General features: G+C 36.6%; 1 protein-coding gene across 1 annotated transcript in view; it reads left to right on the forward strand.

Annotated features, from left to right (window-relative positions):
* Mhcl (Myosin heavy chain-like) overlaps positions 1 to 18,722 on the forward strand; it is a 719,798-nt gene that overhangs the window by 596,713 nt on the left and 104,363 nt on the right. The window contains exon 28 of the mRNA XM_090414205.1: positions 611 to 862. Coding sequence (XP_090270331.1) covers positions 611 to 862 — 252 coding nt within the window. The remainder of the gene's footprint in view (positions 1 to 610; positions 863 to 18,722) is intronic.

Here is an 18,722-nt window from a genome sequence, read left to right on the forward strand (position 1 = left end):
AACACCTTTATCCTCTTAAGTAGGTGTGTAATTGTAATACAGTATTGTCCAAAGCTTATTTCACAGCTCACAATATGAATTAGCTTAGTGTAATTAAATATTTGAATATTTTACATAATGAAACTGCTTTTTAATATGTTGTGGCATACATTTTAAACTCACATTGAAGGAAAGCATATTTCTGTATTATTACGTATAATGTATAGTGAGAATTAAAGAATTTATTACCTTGTTTTGTCATCATAGCATTTAGTTTTTTAAAAACATCACCTATAACAATATCTGTGTAAAGTAGACCTTGTGTGAGTAATTTTTGTTGCTACTAGATTTAAGTTGTATGTCTGGAGCCATGGCATAGATGGCTGAATTTAATAGATTTAAATTCTGAAATTAAACTTGATTTAATTTCATAAACATCTTGAATGCAATGCTTACTTTCACGTGCTTCTGTGTGATATTTTCCATGTGTTCATTCATCATACACTTTATTAAATACTATTGTATAAGTATAAAAATAGTTATATTTTAATAAACCTTTTTAAATTCAATTGAGTAAAATAAGTTTTTTATTTGATTCAGTTTAATAAACATCATTTATTCAATTCCTTAGGTAAAAAATCTTGAAGCCCAGTTAGAATCAGAACAAGAAGAACATCATCAGTTGGTCAAACAAAAGCATGAACTGGAAAGAAGAATCATTGAGCTGAGCGATCAGCCTCCACCTACAGATCCAGAAATAGAAAGAAGATTGAGGCGTGATCTTAAAAGAACTAAAGCATTATTAAAAGATGCACAGACTATGTTAGAACATACCAGAGATGGTCAAGCTAATAAGACTCTTATTAGACAGCTAAAGAATCAGGTAAAGGGATAAAATAAAACCTTATTAATATTGATAGCAGTATTAAGTATTTTTGCATAATAAAAAACAGTTTATTATGCAATAAACTTTTTTTTTATGAATGCTAGTTCTCTATTTTATGCAATTTAATTTCTAATCACAACTGAGGAACTTTAAATTTATAAAGTGGAAATATTTAACATAGAACACATTGAATTTATGCATAAATTCTGATAATTATTTTTGTGTGTGTATGAATATAACTAACAAGAAGCTTGTTACATTGCAGACAAATTAAGATAAGGCAAATTATTTACTGTGAAAAATATTGTCAACTGGATTGATTCAAGAATATACTTTTAATTCAATGTAATTACTTTCAAAGATTATTAAATGAAACAATAAGCAGCAGAATGATGGTAGAAAATATTCAAAAGGAATGCAGTCAAAGTACATAGTAATACTTGAGGTAGGCAAAGCCTTCAAAAACCAGAAGTCTAGAACAGCATTCAAATATCATCTGAAGTAGATGATATTTAACAAGAAATTCTCAAGTATGGAGGTATAAAAGTTTTAAAAATGGCTGCACTGCATAATTCAATACACATGATAGAAGGTTAAATTCCCAGTGATTGGAGCAGAGCTGTCATAGTGCCCATCTGTAAAAAGGGAAATAAAATGTCAAACTTATAGAAGAATTTCTCTAATTAGTGTTTGAGGTAAAATTTTTGCAATCATATTTAAGATTTTATTTAGCATTTTATTTATTCATTTAGCTGATTTTTTTTAGCTGATTTTATTCATTTATTCTTATGGCAGAGTATAGCTATAATTCAATATCCAATGTTGAAAGCCACTCTAGAGCCTCCTTTGACACTTCATGTATCTCTTGCAGGTTGCCATGAAAACAGCAAATGGGACAGTGACTGATGATATGTTTGATAGTCCGTAACATATGGGTGCAGTCACATTAAGGGCTATTTGCCATATTTCATTTATTTAGGAGATAGCTGCATCTGCCCTGATTCTGTTAACAGTTGTCCATAGCCTTCTAGGAAGGATGAAGCCAGGCTGTCAGCTGCATTGGTCTTTCACAAGAGAGCCATTTGTTGGCAATTTCATAGCTCATTGTTTCTTCCAATCTGTCGTGATTTGAAGGTGCTGGACCAGAGAAGGGTACTTTTTGGGTACCTTGACTTCAGCCAGGTTCTAGGGTTATTTTTAAGGGTTGAGTGGAGAGGCAGTAGGGAGTTATTTGTGATTTTCTCCAGTTCTTTTAGGGATGCCTACCTTCATATATTTGATAAATATATGAAGGTAGGCTTAACATACCAGTGCCACTGCACCCCTCTGCTGTGGCACTGGTAGCCACGGTAGAGGGGCGGATTTCAGGGTCCCACTAATCATGTGCATGGTTATGTTCAGTCGGGAGTCAATGGTGTTTGTGTGAGCACTTCTTTCCGAGACTGGCATGTAGTACTCTGCAGCAGAGTAAACAAGCTCCAGGCCTGAGAATCCTAAGTACCTGAGCTCTGCAATTCCAACTAGTTTCACTTAGTCTTGAGATGATGTTGTTCCTCTTTTTTATTTTGTTTTTTACTTTACGAATATATTTAAGAAATTTGATGGTAGAAAAACAGATACTCAGACTAAACAGGAGTTGCCAGCATCAGATTCTCACTTTAAGACAAATAGTTGAGAAATCATGGGTATTTCAAAAGATAGTTATTGTATTTAATTATCAGAGGCCTGAAAAAGATCTATAATATGGTGTCAAAGAAAATTCTACAAAATGGCATAATGTTTTAAATTAAAGACACCAAGAAATTATATGTACTTGATTTAATCCATTATCCAGGTATAAGCGAACAAAGTTTGCGCCAGTCCTGAAGTATCTTTCAGGACTGGGGCAACTCGTGGCATAGGTGGTATGACTTGCCATTGTATCCCATAATGCAAAGACATAAAGACATCACTTGCCATTGTATCCCATAATGCAAAGCACATCTCCTTGTGGACATGTATAATGCTATGCATTGTGGGAAGGATCACTACCCAGGCCGGTTTCGACCTTTATTAAGGTCTCATCAGTGGGAGCCAGACCCGGAGGTGAGATACCAAGGTTGAAGTAATGCAGAAGTCATTTTCCTATATGAGTTGCCAAAAGGTGTCACACCTTATTATTAAAGTACTCTGGATTAGAGATAGATAGTTGTTGAAAGTTTTTCACTTTGTATGCTTACACTTGGATAATGGATTAAATCAATAGATTAAACAAATTCCTTATATAATTTCTTGGCATCTTTAATTTATAATATAACCAAGTGAAAAACTTTCAACAATGGTGTGATTTTTGTTATTTTTGCATGGGCTCTTCCATAGAGTCTGAAGACTCGTCATAGGAAATCCATTGTCAGACAGAGCACCCATAACTGACTCTGGCAACCCATTCTACTCTTCAAGTGAAAAATCTAGTTCTCACACTCTTACTCAATTTTCAGGGATGACCTCTTGTTCTGTCCCTCTAGCCAAGTGCTGTAATATTTCCTTAGCATCAGTCCTATAAATCCTTTAAGTAACATAAATGTTTCTATCACAGCCCCTCTTTTTTTGCCTATCAACCAACTTTTGCAGCCCTCAATTTATTCTCATAGAGAGCATTCCACAGACCACTTACTATCTTTGTCACTCACCTCTGGCTTCTCTCTGCTACTTCCTCATCTCCATGAAATCCAGCTGACCAGACCTGAGCACAGCATTTCAGATGTGGATTGATAAATATATGAAGGTAGGCTTAACATACCAGTGCCACTGCACCCCTCTGCTGTGGCACTGGTAGCCACGGTAGAGGGGCGGATTTTAGGGTCCCACTAATCATGTGCATGGTTATGATATAATCACTCCTGATTTCTACTTTTTTATGTATTCATCAATAACTAAGTAATCTTGTGAACCTTCTTGGCAACATTAACAATATGTCCCCTAAACTTCATCTCTCTGTCTATTTACTATTATTACTGCTGCCACCAAATCCCTAGCTTTATCAGTTTTCTAGAATACTGTTTCATCAGTGTGGTACACAACTTGTAATCTATTTTATCCCAAAATTCATAACTTTACAGTTTACAGTTTTTCACATTAACCCGGTGTTAGTAAAGTGGGGTGTTACAGACCTCAAAGATTTTAAATTGACAATAACTTTTTAACAACGTGTGGCATTGAGTCATGCCTCAGTATAGCTTCCCCTCCCGTAACCCGCTACTCGACGCCATAGAGAACAGGCTGTTGCACGCAAGCAAGTTTAGTGTGCTGGGGTCTACCAGCCCCTTACCAAAAGTGTGACTATATTTACTTCTGAAACATAAGTTGTTTTCATGTATTACCAGTTCATATTCAGCCAGGCTGGCCGAGTGGTAATAACGCCTTTTTATTCCTGTATATACGGGAGTAGGCGAGGCCATTTAGCCCTATCTAACTTTTGGAGACTGAGTGGGCAGTTCAATCTCCACTGGTACCCAATCAGAGACAGATGGCCCAAGGCTATCACTAATTAAGCGGTACGCAGTGAAGAGAGACGGCTCAAATGTGCCGCCATCTCCTGGTCTCTAACCCTAACACAATATATTTAATGTCTGAAATAATGTGGGTTCTACGGTCGATTTTCTTGAGTTTACAGGACGAAAAACCTGAGTTTCCGGGAGGAAAAACCTGCTTGCCCGTGCCAGAGATCGACTAACTCGGGAACCGGTCGAAAAAAGGCTTAGAAAAATTTCCTCTAGTCGCCGACTAGACTCGAAAACCAAGACTTCCTTCGTGCGGCCTAGCGCGATGGTGTGCAAACGCCACATCCACTGAGCTACACAGGCTGATATATATATATCAGCCTGTGTATTTATATATATAAAAAAAAAAAAAAATATATATATATAAATAAATAAAATAAAAAAATAAAAAATTATACATCAACGCTAAAGTATTATTATTAATGTTGTCTACTGTATACATATATTAACATCATTCCAGCCAGTTGGTATGGAATGGTTTCTAATACTAGCTAAGGATTGGCTAGAGTCCTCACTTATGCTGGATCTTTCATATTAGGTAGGCTGAATGTGTGCCATCCAGATCCTTGGAATTTTCATGCCATCTTTGTTGTTGATATTTGGGTGGTTTATCAGGATTTCGCAGGATTCCTTAAATTTCCTTTCGTACCAGGTTTTTGTGCGGTGCAAGGATCAGGTGCTTTTCCAGTTGATTTAGTGTAAGGTGTTGAGTGCGTGGTCTGAAAGGCCTGCTTCACCATAATGGTTATATTTAATGTGTCTAATGTGTTCTTTCTTGCATATAGGGATTGTCCGTCCTGTTTCACCGATGTATGGTGAGTTACAGGTGCAGCAGATGCAATAGACTCCAGGATGTGCTAATGGGAGGAGAGGATCCTTAGAGGAGTTGAATATGGTTTTAAGTTTAGTAGGTGGTTTAAAGGTAGCATTGAGGTTATAATGTTGTAGGATTCTGATGACTTTTTCTGATAACCCTTTAATGTATGGGATGGCTATGGTTTTATTGTAATCTAGATTCGTTTTTGTTGTAGTTTTATAGAGTATTTTATTAACAGTCTTTTTGTTATAGCCATTATTTATGTATGTATCACTAATAATGATTTTTAGTTCTTGTTTCAGACCTTGCTGGTTAGAGCAAATAGTTGTGGTTCTGTTTTTAAGGGTTGTTAATGACTCCATATTTTTGTGATGGGTGGTGGTATGAATTAGCATGTATGTATTGGTCAGTGTGTGTCGGTTTTCGGTAGACCGTAAAGGATAGACTGCCTGAAGGAAAACGTGTGACTAGTGTGTCTAGGAACGGGAGCAAATTTTGATTTTCGATTTCGATGGTAAATTGTATGCGTTCGTGTTGTTTGTTCAGGTGGCTGAGGAATGTGTTTAGCGTTTGTCGCCCGTGCGGCCAGATCGCAAACACTTCGTCAATGTATCTAAGCCAGACTGTCAGTCTTAGCGTGGCGGAATCAAGAGCCCTTTGCTCAAAGGTTTTCATGTAGAAGTTAGCGATTTGGGGGGGGGGGGGATAGTGGTGAGTCCATGGCTGTACCTTCTTTTTGTAGGTAGAATTTGTTTTGCCACACGAAGTAACCGGACTTTAGTACGTGGGCAAAGAGGGCCGTAATGTCGTGCGGAAATTTGTTCTGTAGTAGGAGAATTGTGTCATTGATGGAGACATTAGTGAAAAGGGCAGAAATGTCGAAACTGACTAATAAGTCATCTTTGTCGAGAGTTATGTTTTTAATTTTGTTTATAAAGTGTTGTGTGCTTTTTATGTAGGAGGGGGAATGACCTACCAACTCCTTGAGTGTTGCCGCTAATTTCTTGGCTAGGTGGTAATTGGGACTGTCTATTCCTTCCACGATTGGTCAAAGGGGCACATTTTGTTTATGTATTTTCGGAACCCCATATGATCTGGTGGGGGGGGCAGGCGTAGTGGGGTTTGATTTTTTTAACCGTGTCTGGTGGCCAAGAAGTTGACGGACTTGAGTAGTTTTTCTGTTTTATCCTTTTTGTTGGGTTATAATTTACCATTTTATATGTGTTGTTATCAGCTAATCATTAGTGACTCATAAATAATGGTTATAACAAAAAGACTGTTAATAAAATACTCTATAAAACTACAACAAAAACGAATCTAGATTACAATAAAACCATAGCCATCCCATACATTAAAGGGTTATCAAAAAAAGTCAACAGAACCCTACAACATTATAACCTCAATGCTACCTTTAAACCACCCACTAAACTTAAAACCATATTCAACTCCTCTAAGGATCCTCTCCTCCCATTAGCACATCCTGGAGTCTGTTACAGGTGTATCCGCTGCACCTGTAACATACCATACATCGGTGAAACAGGACGGACAAACCCTATACACAAGAAAGAACACATTAAATATAACCATTATGGTGAAGCAGGCCTCTCAGACCATGCACTGAACACCTTACACCAAATCAACTGGAAAAGCACCTGCTCCTTACACCGCACAAAAACCTGGTACAAAAGGAAATTTAAGGAATCCTGCGAAATCCTGATAAACCACCCAAATATCAACAACAAAGATGGCATGAAAATTCCAAGGATCTGGATGGCACACATTCAGCCTACCTAATATGAAAGATCCAGCATAAGTCAGGATTCTAGCCAATCCTTAGCTAGTATTAGAAACCATTGATGTTAATGAAACAATGATGTTAATATATGTATATAGTAGACAACACTATTAATAGGACTCTAGCATTGATGTATAATTTTTTATTTTTTATTTTTTTTATTTTATTTATTTATTTATATATATATATATATATATATATATATATATTTTTTTTTTTTTCTCACCAGAGGTCAGGCCAACAATTGTTGTCGCGGTTGGTCAGTGTCTTTAACAAACCAGTTTGATTGTAGTATAGCTTGTTTCCTGTGTATAGTTGTATGCTCCAGAAGATGACCTTGACATAAAGGTCGAAACGTCGAATGTAGATTTTAGTTATATTAAACTAGTTTTTATTCAAACACGGTAGTTGTCTCCATAATTTTCATAAATGCATTTGGAATAAATCATCATTGTGTAGCCATTCTCTCCATCTCAACTGTCACTCTGTTATAAGAAGTTAGTAAATTACTAATAAAGTGATTCCCCCCCCCCCCCCCATAGAGTATCATATTCTTACCCACCAGTTCCTGAATTCTGTCTTTGACTAGCTTTTCTAATGTTTTTGTCACCACTCTGAGAAATTAATCAGTCATCTTAGAGCAGCCTTTAAGCAAAGGAATTATTTTTTCCTCCTTCCACTTCCTTGAGACTTTACCAGACCCTGAGAAAAACTAGACAAAAGCATTGCCAGTTCCTTTACACATTCTTGTAAAATGTAAGCTTACATCATACATCTAATCACACAGCCATATAAGGAATAAATAATTAATATGAAATGCAGAGTGAGGAATCTATATTTATTTTACACAAATTATGGACTCTACAACTGCATTATAAATAATTATTTTAATTTCCCGAAGTTTCGACCTTCATATCAAGGTCATCATTCAGAGTATACACATATATAGAGAGAGACAAGCTAAATTACATTTCACATAGTATACTGAAGAGACAATGATTTGATCAAAGGTTACTCTACTGGTGAAAATAAAAATTTTAAAAAATGAAATAAATAAATAAATTGTATTTTTGTAAGTTGTAAGTAAATGTAAGGTTTTAAAATTTGGGATTCACAGATGGGATATTTCGTACTTACTTGATGGAATTATATTGGAAGAAGTGGAGGAAGCAAGGATCTCGGGATGATTATGGATAGAGATTCACAGTTCTGAGGACATATTGCAAGGGTTGTAAAGGCATCTCAGAGAATTGCTGCAATGTTGAGGAGGACATTAACTGCAAAAGATAAAAGTGTGATGGTCCCATTGTCTAAAGCTTTGATCAGACAATATCTGAATTTCTGTGCTCATATTTGGTCACTGGGATTTGATGGGGATGAAATAACTTTAGAGAGGGTGCAGAAACAGATAATTAAAAATGATATCAGGATTGTACAATGTTGATTATGAGGATGGACTGAGGGCATGTAAATTGCAGCGTTTGGTGGATAGAAGACAAAGGGTATCATCGAGATGTTTAAGCTATTGAAGCATTATTATTGTTTTAACACTGAGGAGATTTTTCATATGGTAGAATGAGGGGAAGGAGCACTGGAAGCTATAAAAGGGAGTGGTGAGTAAAAGGGTAAGAAGTAAGTTTTTTTTTATGGAGAATGGTAGGAGTTTGGAATGCATTGCTGGAGAGGGTGGTGAATGAGTTTAAGGAGTGGTATGATTGACTTTATGTTGACCTCCCACAGTGAGTCTTGTGACTCCATGGAAGTCAGGAAAATAATAATAAATTAAGTTAAGCAGTATGTAAAGTAAAGGGGAAAGAACTAAGGGAAAAAAGAAACAAACAAAAAAAAAAGTGTTTGGGAAACATTGAAAGTGACTAGATTGTCATCACTCCACTGAAGGATAGTATAGGGATCATTTTAGGATAAATATTCTCAAATATAAAGGATCATCCATTCATACAACACTGCAAGCCATGATGTATGAACAGGAAGAATGGAGAGTGCAGTAATCAGCAGAACTGCATATAGAGATTGAGGTTGATGAGAGAAAGTCGTTTATGTATATGAGGGAGAGTATTGGTCAATAACAGAGCCTTGAGGAACACTTGTATTAATAGGAAATGTGAAGAGAGAATGCCTTCTATCATTACTTATAAATTAATGAATGACCTGGGAGATAACTGGTAGTCCAGTTACATAAGATGGCAGTTTTCTGAGACCCCTCAATGTCTCTCCCCATCAGATATCCTGAAAATATCAAGTGCTACCACACCGGTTTCTCCAGTGTTCTATTGCACTTGTCCAGAGGAGCAATACAGGCAAAGAGATCTGCTGTGAATCTTGACTGATGGAATAAACGTTGAAAGTCACTGATTTGTTGGCAGGTCTCCAGGTGTTGAAGAATTTGACTGTTGTTGATCTCCATTACTTTAGATACTGATTCAAGAGCAGTATTTTGATAGTGGATGGTAAACACATAGTTGATAGTTGATGGTATCTTTTGTGGAATTGACTGTATGAGTTTGCTTCCATGGCTGTGGGATGAATAATAGCTGAGTATAATATAATGTTAAGATAGCAAAGGACAGGTGTTAGTTCAGGAGCACATCTCTTGAGCACAACATTTGGGATACCATTAGGATTAGAGGCCTTTTGTTGGTCCAAGTTGATCAAGATTCTTCTGATGTCTTTCAAGCAAAGGGTTCTAGGAGGTATGTAATGCAGTGTTTGTAAAAGTGGAAAAGATTTGTATTGGTCATCAGTACAAGAGTTGAAGAATTAAATAAGGAAGTCAGCTTTATCTTTAGGTGATGTTCCAATTCTGCATTTAGGTGAGTGAGAGAGAGAGAGAGAGAGAACGAAAATGAAGCACAGATGGACAGAAATTGCATTCAACAGCCTTTTGCAATACACCAAAAGGTACATCTGTCATTGGTATATAGGCAAGTTTGTCTCGTTGAACCCTTTCATAGACTTAATCCTGTAATGATTGTTTTGTAGGTGTTGCACCATTGGTGTAGACTGAATAAGCTGGAGTTCTAGTTTCAACCTGCATATCATATGTATGCTTTTTTCCCTTGGGCAGCTTTGGCATACTTCATGAAAGAACCATTGCTTGGATCCAATATGATAATTGGGTAGGAATTTTGAACAGATTATAGAATGAAAGTTCTCTTTCCAATATGATAATTTCAATAACTAAATCGCAACAAGTATCTGAATCTGAATTAACAGAAACATTAACATGATTGTGGAAAGAAGAAGTAAAAAATCTTTGAGATCTTCCACTTGGCATTGTTATAGTGGCAAAGGTTTGGAGGTTTTGAAAAGCTGAAGGAAGTGCATTCCACTAGAAATGAAAGTTATATGAAATTATTGACTGAGTTACCAGGAGTAACTCATTTCAACAGTGCACCTTGCAGGAGAACTGATTAAGAAAAGATTCAGGGTGTTGAGTATGCAGACAAGATTGTTAGGTTTTCTGGTTAGTAGATGAACAATTTGTTTTAGTTCATTTCTTAGTGGAATGTATCAGCTTCTCTTTCAGCTTGGTCAGTGGAACTGCAAAAAGGAAGCCAGTTGGACTTTGGATGTTAAAGTTACTAAGGAAGATAATTTTGTTCTTGGAATAGATGGATTGTTAGAAATCAAAAATGTAGGAAATCTGTCATTGAAAGAGTAGTAAAGACAACAAATGAATGATACATAATGAGGCAAGAAAATCTTAAACCACAAAGTCAAAAAGATGAGATTCAAGATTAAGCATCCTATGCAAGGGATATCAGACTATAGAAAAGTACGAGTACCATCTCTGTGACGAAAGGAATCATACTGATTGTAATTACTAAAAATAAAGAGTCAAAAGGCTTCAGTTTGGCAATGCAAAATTACATAAGCAAAGTGGATATTAGATTGTTTCAAAGTCAAATGTAGAAATTAGCATTGTTTCAAAGTCAAACGTAGAAACTATGAAAGTTTTGTAAGTTGATCAGAGAGCTGTGGGAATACATTCCTGGGCATCCCCAAGTTGCCTTAGTGTGGATTACTTAAAAGACATAGGCACTGCCCAAGTGTGTATATTTGCCTTTTATTAGTCCATTTTGATAAGGTTTCACTGGCCTGACAGCTGTTTCTAACTGGTTGGTTCTCTTCAGAAACCTTAAGAGAGCTAAAACTCTCATTCGGTACTAAGGAAATTCAGAGAAATGTATTTTTCGTAAGCAAACTCTCGGTCAGTGCATAAAAATAATTACTCACTGATTGAATTATTTTTATTTTTGGAGAGATATTTGCTTTTTTTATGTTAACTATATTAAATAATAAAGAAACACGTAAAAAACTACAACTTTAATAAAAGGACAAATATTTTTCACTAAAATTAATAGTAAATCTTCAATGTCTGTTACAGTAATAGGAATGGAATACAAGCAAAACGTTTGGTAAAACATAACGGTACCAAAGAGATGGTTGAGGATGAATGGATGAGAACATAGTATCTTCGAATTATTTGAAATAGTAGTTTGCCAAAGGTGGAGACAGGGCTACCCATGGCAGTACCTTCAATTTGTTTGTAGATTTTGTTTTTCCAACTGAAATAACCTCAGTGGATGACATATTCGAATATCCTTGCGATATCTGGAGGGTAATCTTCATATAAAGAATTGACTGTGTCGGTTAATGGGATATTGGTGAACAGAGAAATGATGTCAAAACTAACATTTCAGAATCTGTAATCATTTCAGATCCTATATAAAAAACTCAACAGATTTTCTTGAAAAAATCAAAGATATTAAAATTACAGATTCTGAAATGTTAGTCAGTTTTGACATCATTTCTCTGTTCGCCAATATCTCATTAACCGACACAGTCAATTCTTTATATGAAGATTACCCTCCATATATCGCAAGGATATTCGAATATGTCATCCACTGAGGTTATTTCAGTTGGAAAAACAATCTACAAACAAATTGAAGGTACTGCCATGGGTAGCCCTCTGTCTCCACCTTTGGCAAACTACTATTTGAAACAGTTCGAAGATACTATGTTCTCATCCATTCATCCTCAACCATCTCTTTGGTACTGTTACGTCGATGTTGTTTTTGCTGTTTGGCCACACACTGAAGATGAACTTTCCACTTTTCTGCAACGGATAAATAACCTTCACCCATGCATCCAATTCACTATGGAAAAAGAAAACTCTGGTATTTCACCATTTTTGGACATCTTCCTTACTGGAACATCTTCTGGCACCTTATCTACAAGCGTCTTTTGAAAACCCACATTTACTGGCAGATACATTCACAAAAAAGTTTGTGCACCACACGTCTCAAAAATTTGGCATTCTTAAATCTCTAATTCATAGAGCACATAAAGTTTGCTCTTCCCCAATAATCTTACAACAAGAACTTTCCATCATTAAAAAGTTAATGGAATCAAATGATTACAACGCCAATCAAATCCACCAGATACTTGACTCTTATGTTCCAATACCTACAGTTTCTTCAACAGTCCACAGAGTTCCTATTCCGTACATTCCAGGAATCTCAGAACCTATAGGTAGAATTCTGAAAACATATCAGTTGATTCCAACATATATTCCTATCAACAAAATTTCTTCTTTATTACCTTCTACAAAGGATAAACCGTCTTCTCTATCTTTGGCTGGCGTTTACCAAATACCTTGCGAATGCGATGTCTCTTATCTTGGACAAACTGCCTGTTCTTTGGAAAAAAGAATAAAAGAACATCAATATTATATTGATTATAACAAACCTCTGAAGTCTGGTCTGGCGCAGCACAGTATTGACTCTATTTATAGTGTCCAGTGGGATAAAGCGCTTCTCCTCCATAGATGCAGATTCAAATATGAACGCTTATTCAAAGAAAGTTGTTGAACTATCTTACGCCAACCGAATTTAAATAGAAATGACTGTCTGTCTCTCTCTCAAAGATCTGGAAGACTTTTATCTTATGTAAAAAAACCATTTATCTTAATAGATTAAATTTGTTATTTTCTATTATTTCCTAGCACGTGGTAACAATTGTATTTTAATAGGTGATCCACCGAACGTTTTGCTTGTATTCCATTCCTATTACTGTAACAGACACTGGAGATGTACTATTAATTTTAGTATGAAATATTTGTCCTTTTACTAATTTAAAGATATCACTGTGGTTTTTACGTGTTTCTTTATTATTTAATTTACTATGCCAGAGGTCCTCTTAAAATTAGAATCATTATGCTGACTGTAGCAAGACTATATTTATTTCTTTATATATATACATAACATTCCTCAAACATGAGAGACTACAAAGTCTATAGTACTTCAGTGCTGTGTGTGGGCAGGGTTTAAGAGAAAAGTTCTCTTGATATTCTTGAACTGAGTAGTCTTTGGGAAATGTTTTGCTTTATCAAGAATGCCATTCCACTTTTATTCAGGAAGAGACACAAATCAGATAGAGAGAGAGAGAGAGAGAGAACAGCATTCACCAAATCTGATCAAATTTGGCTGCCTTACTTTATCTAAAATATGGGAGACCATTATTTTGAGATCTTCAGCTATTTTCCATCACTGCCCATAGAGGGTGCCAGTTAGGATTGTATGATCCTATCTTTCATACTCTATCTGTATTTGCCTGCATGTACATGCTTAGTTGTAATGTTTGTGTAACTGATGACCTTGGTGACCAAGACAAATCATTGGTACAGTAACTTATTAGCTAAATGAATTCAGTTAGTAATTATTATCTCCAGATGTGTATTTTCTCCATTAAAGTTCAGTATGAGTGCTATACCTGTCCTTGAAGATGTGGAGGCTCTGGATCTCCACAGTATGAGGAGGAGCTGAAAAGTTCTAATAAACACCTAAAATAAAAATGATATTAAAGCAAACTGATATAACCACAAGAAAGAACATATCTTAAAACCCATGTTTCATCAAATTGTAATAATTTCTTCTTTTTCTTTTAGAGTATATATAAGAAGATATGTCAGAGGTTTTGAAGAAATTCGAAGACATAGAGGTGTGGGCGATCATCAAGTTTTTCTTGCTGCAAGAAAAGTCTGCAACTGAGATTCACCAAACATTGTGTTGAGACTTTAGGAGACTGTGCCCCAAGATATCCAACAGTTGCCGGATTGGTATCCAAGTTTGAAACGGAGCATCCTGAGACAACAGATGCCTCCAGGTCAGGAACCTGAAAACATCAATGCAGTGCATGCCATGATCCTTGATGATAGACAAATACCAGCCAAAAACATTGCAAAGACTGGGGATATCCAGAGAATGAGTTGGGGTCATTATCCACCAACATCTGGACATGCAGAAGCTCTCAGCGAAGTGAGTCCCTAAATGTTCAAATGCATAAAGAGAGAGAATGTTTGCTGTCATCTCAAGGGATTTGGGGTCATTTTGAGAAATCAAGTACAATTTTTTTTGGCTCATATTGTGACTGTTGATGAAACATGGCTTCATCACTATGACCCAGGCACCAAACAACAGTCAGTGGAGTGGAGACACAAAGGTTCTCCACAGCTAAAGAATTTCCAAACCCAAAAGTCAGCAGGGAAGGTTCTTGCCATTGTCTTTTGGGATGGATGGTGTAATCCTTACCAAATACCTCAAAAATGTGAAATTCTTACAGCAGAAGTTTATTCAACAGCTCTGAAGGATTTGAAGGAGATATTGAAGGGAAAACAACATGGGAAACTGAACAGAGGTGTGTTGCTTTTGCAGGACAATGCACCTGCTCACACTGTTCATGAAACCCAACAGACAATACACAACTTGGGCTTTCACTGTCTACCTCACCCACCATTTTTGAAAGACCTTTCCCCATCTGACTAATTCCTTTTCTCAAATTTAAAGAAACACTTGAAAGTAACAAAATTTACCACAGATGATGACATATCTGCAGCTGAGAACTGTTTGTGCAACAAGGGGAAAGACTTTTTTCTCAGAGGATTGCAAATAACACTTCATGGGGAATATGTAGAATAATGTGCAAGTTACATGGTTCTACCTTAATTCATTCATGGTGATTATCACAACTTTTCTGCATGCCCTTGTATGTTTGGTTTGCCTGTGAAGGTATCACTAACACTGTAAGTTAAAGATTCGGAAGGGAAAGAGCAGAAATCAGAAATCCTCCAATAAGCATGGTGGTGGTGTTTCACCAGGTAGTGAAATTACTGGACCTACTATAATAAACATGGGAAAAAATTTGTGTAGCATTTCCTCCAACTAGTAATATATGTGAGCTACACAATGAAAGGTTGTAAGACCTATAACATAACAATGGAATGTGAAGGCAAGTGGGTAAGAAAGGAGGAATCTGTTTAAATTTTTTTTTTTTTTTTTAACAGCTGAAAGTGTTCCACAGAACAGAAATAGATGGAATTAAAGAGGAGGCAGAGAAGTTGGTTTGGCAGGCTTCAAGCTGGACTGTAAATAGGTGTTGGTTAGCAGCATCTCTTGTTCTTATGATTTTGGAAGAAAATCGAAGAATGATAGTGGCCAACTCATCAGAGCATCATTGACCATAGAAGTATTCATTATAAAGGAAATGATTCCCATACAAGTATCTGTAGAAAGCCATAAGGGCAGAAAATGAATCTATGTGGAGAGGGATTAAAGTGGATCTGTGAGAGAGGAATAATTAATTAATTGGATTACTTTTTTGGATATCATCCTTGTAGGAAGGATTTTGGTGCACTATCCCAAATATGTGAGTAATATTCCATTGTTATGCAGATTGGGATTTGTATAGAGTTGGGAGCTGTAAAGGTGTGATATAGTGTCTTGAACGGGATAGTATAAAGTTTTTTGGCTACTGCAGAAGCTATGGGTGCAATGTATTTGTGCCAGGAAGGATTGGTAGTGTAGATCAGTCCAAGGAGGGAAATCTGATCATGTTTAGCTATCAGGTATTGATGGTTAGGGGAGGGGATGTGAGCTCTTTTTTGCAAGAGATTAGACAGTACTGAGTTTTGGCAGCATTGAAGTCTACAAGATTATCCTTGCCCTATTGAAATATATGTAGGAGATCAGAGTTCAGGATATTTGTCATGGTGAATCTTGAGGATTCTAATTGGCCACTACAAGATTTATCAAATGAAAAGGAGGAATGAAGTATACTGTCATTTGCAAAACTATAGATAGGATTTTAAGTCTGTGAAAGCGCCATTTATATACAGGAGGAAGAGAGTGAGTGAGAGTTCAGAACACTGTGGTACTCCTGCATTGTTGGGGAAGTCTGATGAGAGAAAGCTGTTCACAATCCAGTTACAGAGGTTGGAAGGCAGACCATAGAATGGCAGCTTGCTAAGTAGGCCCCTGTGCCAAACTCAATCAGATACTTTTGAAATGTCGAGAGCAACTACATTAGTTCTTTGAATTTTTCCATGGCTTGAGCCCAAAGGTGGGTGGTGGAGGCTAGATCATCCTATGGATTGAGAGGATGGAATCCATATTGCTGGTTACAGGTTAGTTAGTGGGTCTCCAGGTGGTACAGAAGTTGACTTGATGACCTTCTCCATAATTTTAGAAAGAACAGAAGCGAGAGCATTTGATAACGGTTTGTTGGCTAACTTTCTTTTTCTTTCTTTGGAATAGGCTGGATGCGAGTCTCTTTCCATGGTGTAGAGTAGATGCTTGAATAATATAGATTGAATGTATGTATTGAATATGTATTGAAGAGACAATACAGGATAGGTGTTAGTTCTGGAATACAAATTTTTAACACAGTAATCAGCCCAGATGCCTTGTTTGTGTTCAGATTATTAAGGATTCTTCAGATTTCTTTCTGGCAGAAGATGATGGGTGATGTGTGGTGAGTGGTTCTTGATAAGGTGTGTTGGGAGGAGGGGAGAGACTTTGTCTAGTCATCAATGCAGGAAATGGATGAAAATAGTGATGCTACATCCACAATGTTGCCATATTGGAGGAATTTGTCAAGTATTCTGGTAAGGAGATTGACAATCTGTGATAAGTCATTGCTAATGGCAGATACCTCATCATCCCTGTCTGCTTGGTTGGTGGAAAACTGGAGAAGGGAAGCCAATTTGAGTTGTGGGTGTTGAAGTCCCTAAGAAGGATGACCTCACCATTAGGGTATTTTGACTGCAGAAAATCAAGCTGAAGAGAGAGAGAGAGAGCTAGTTGAAGAGGCCAGAATGATTATCAAAGTTTGAATAGTGATATAGACAATAAATGAAGGTGACAGGTTTGTTTAGTAAGAAAATCTTGAGCCAAAGCGGATCAGACTGGGCGGATTCAAAGTTTTGCAATCTCTGACTTGGAATGTCAGTTCTGATGACTGCACAAGTGCAACTCTGGTGGCAGAACAAGCTGTGTAATGTATAATTTTGGCAATGTGAGTTTTTGTTGAATGTTTGTTGGTTGTTGTTGTTGTTTTTTTAATTTCTTTTTTGTGTGAGAAGTTTATGATCACAGTAAAATCTTGTTTTTACCATGTATATCTTGATTTCCTGCAGATTGCTCGCTGATAGTGCTAGAATATCAAAAGTATTTAATCTATATCATGTTGTTTATTATTTTAACGGTATAATAGAACACAGAAACTAAGTAAATAATTAATTTATTAACTTGATGCTGATATTTCGCTGGTATTATAACCAGCATCTTCAGAGCACAAAAACACTGTTTGTCACAATACTCGAGACTAAAACAACATGGTGTACATTAACAAAATTGTAGCAGCAACACAAAGACTAGAGTCCTGATTTTGGCGCCCTCTATCTGAAAAAAAAAAAAAAAAAAAAAAAAAAAAACGCTATCATATATTGCTAGAGTCCTAGAAAAGTGCTAGTTTTTCCTTAATATGACTGTCTCCCAGATCTTCGGCAAGTTAATACAGCCATATTTGTTGAGATTTGGGGTGTGTTTTAGGGCTTCTGTCGCCTCTAAGAACAATCTCTCTGATTTATATGGGTTTCTGTGTAGTACTTTTGTGTTTTTCCAGTTGATCCTGTGTGCAGGGGTATCCAGAGCATGGTCTGCTAGGCCCGACTTCCCATAATGATATTTCCGGACGTATCGTTTATGTTCGCTGATGCGGATATTCACAGTTCTTCCTGTTTGACCGTAGTAGGCTTGATTGCATGAGCAGGGTACTTGATAGACTCCTGGATGTGATAAAGGAGGAATGCTGTCCTTGGGTGAGCGGATGAGGGTGGCTAATTTGCTACATGGTCTGAATGTAGTGCGTAGTTTATGTTTAATGAGAATTCTTGAGATCTTTTCGGATGTGCCTTTAATGTAAGGGATGGTGACTGTTTTGTTGTAGTTCTCTGTGGTGGATGGTGGGAGGGGTTTCTTAGGAGTGTTTAGTATTTTGTTTATTTTTTGTGGATTGTAGCCGTTGGCCAAGAAGGTGTGGCGTAAGTGAGTCAGTTCAGCAGTAAGAGCCTTGTCATTTGAACAGATTGCTCTCGCTCTATGGGTTAGCGTTTTTAAAATGCCATATTGTTGAGAAGGATGATGGTGTGATTGTTTGTGTAAGTATCTGCCTGTATGTGTGGGTTTTCTGAAAACTGAAAATGATAAGGAACCATCTGGGTTATAATACCAGCGAAATATCAGCATCAAGTTAATAAATTAATTATTTACATAGTTTCTGTGTTCTATTATACCGTTAAAATAATAAACAACATGTTCGACGAACACATAAGTCTGTCCACACGTT

The sequence above is a fragment of the Typopeltis vanoorti genome, chromosome 24 (genome assembly GCF_054136105.1).
Source record: "Typopeltis vanoorti isolate ZY-2024b chromosome 24, IOZ_Tvanoo_1.0, whole genome shotgun sequence".
Taxonomy (NCBI): Eukaryota; Metazoa; Arthropoda; class Arachnida; order Uropygi; family Thelyphonidae; genus Typopeltis; species Typopeltis vanoorti.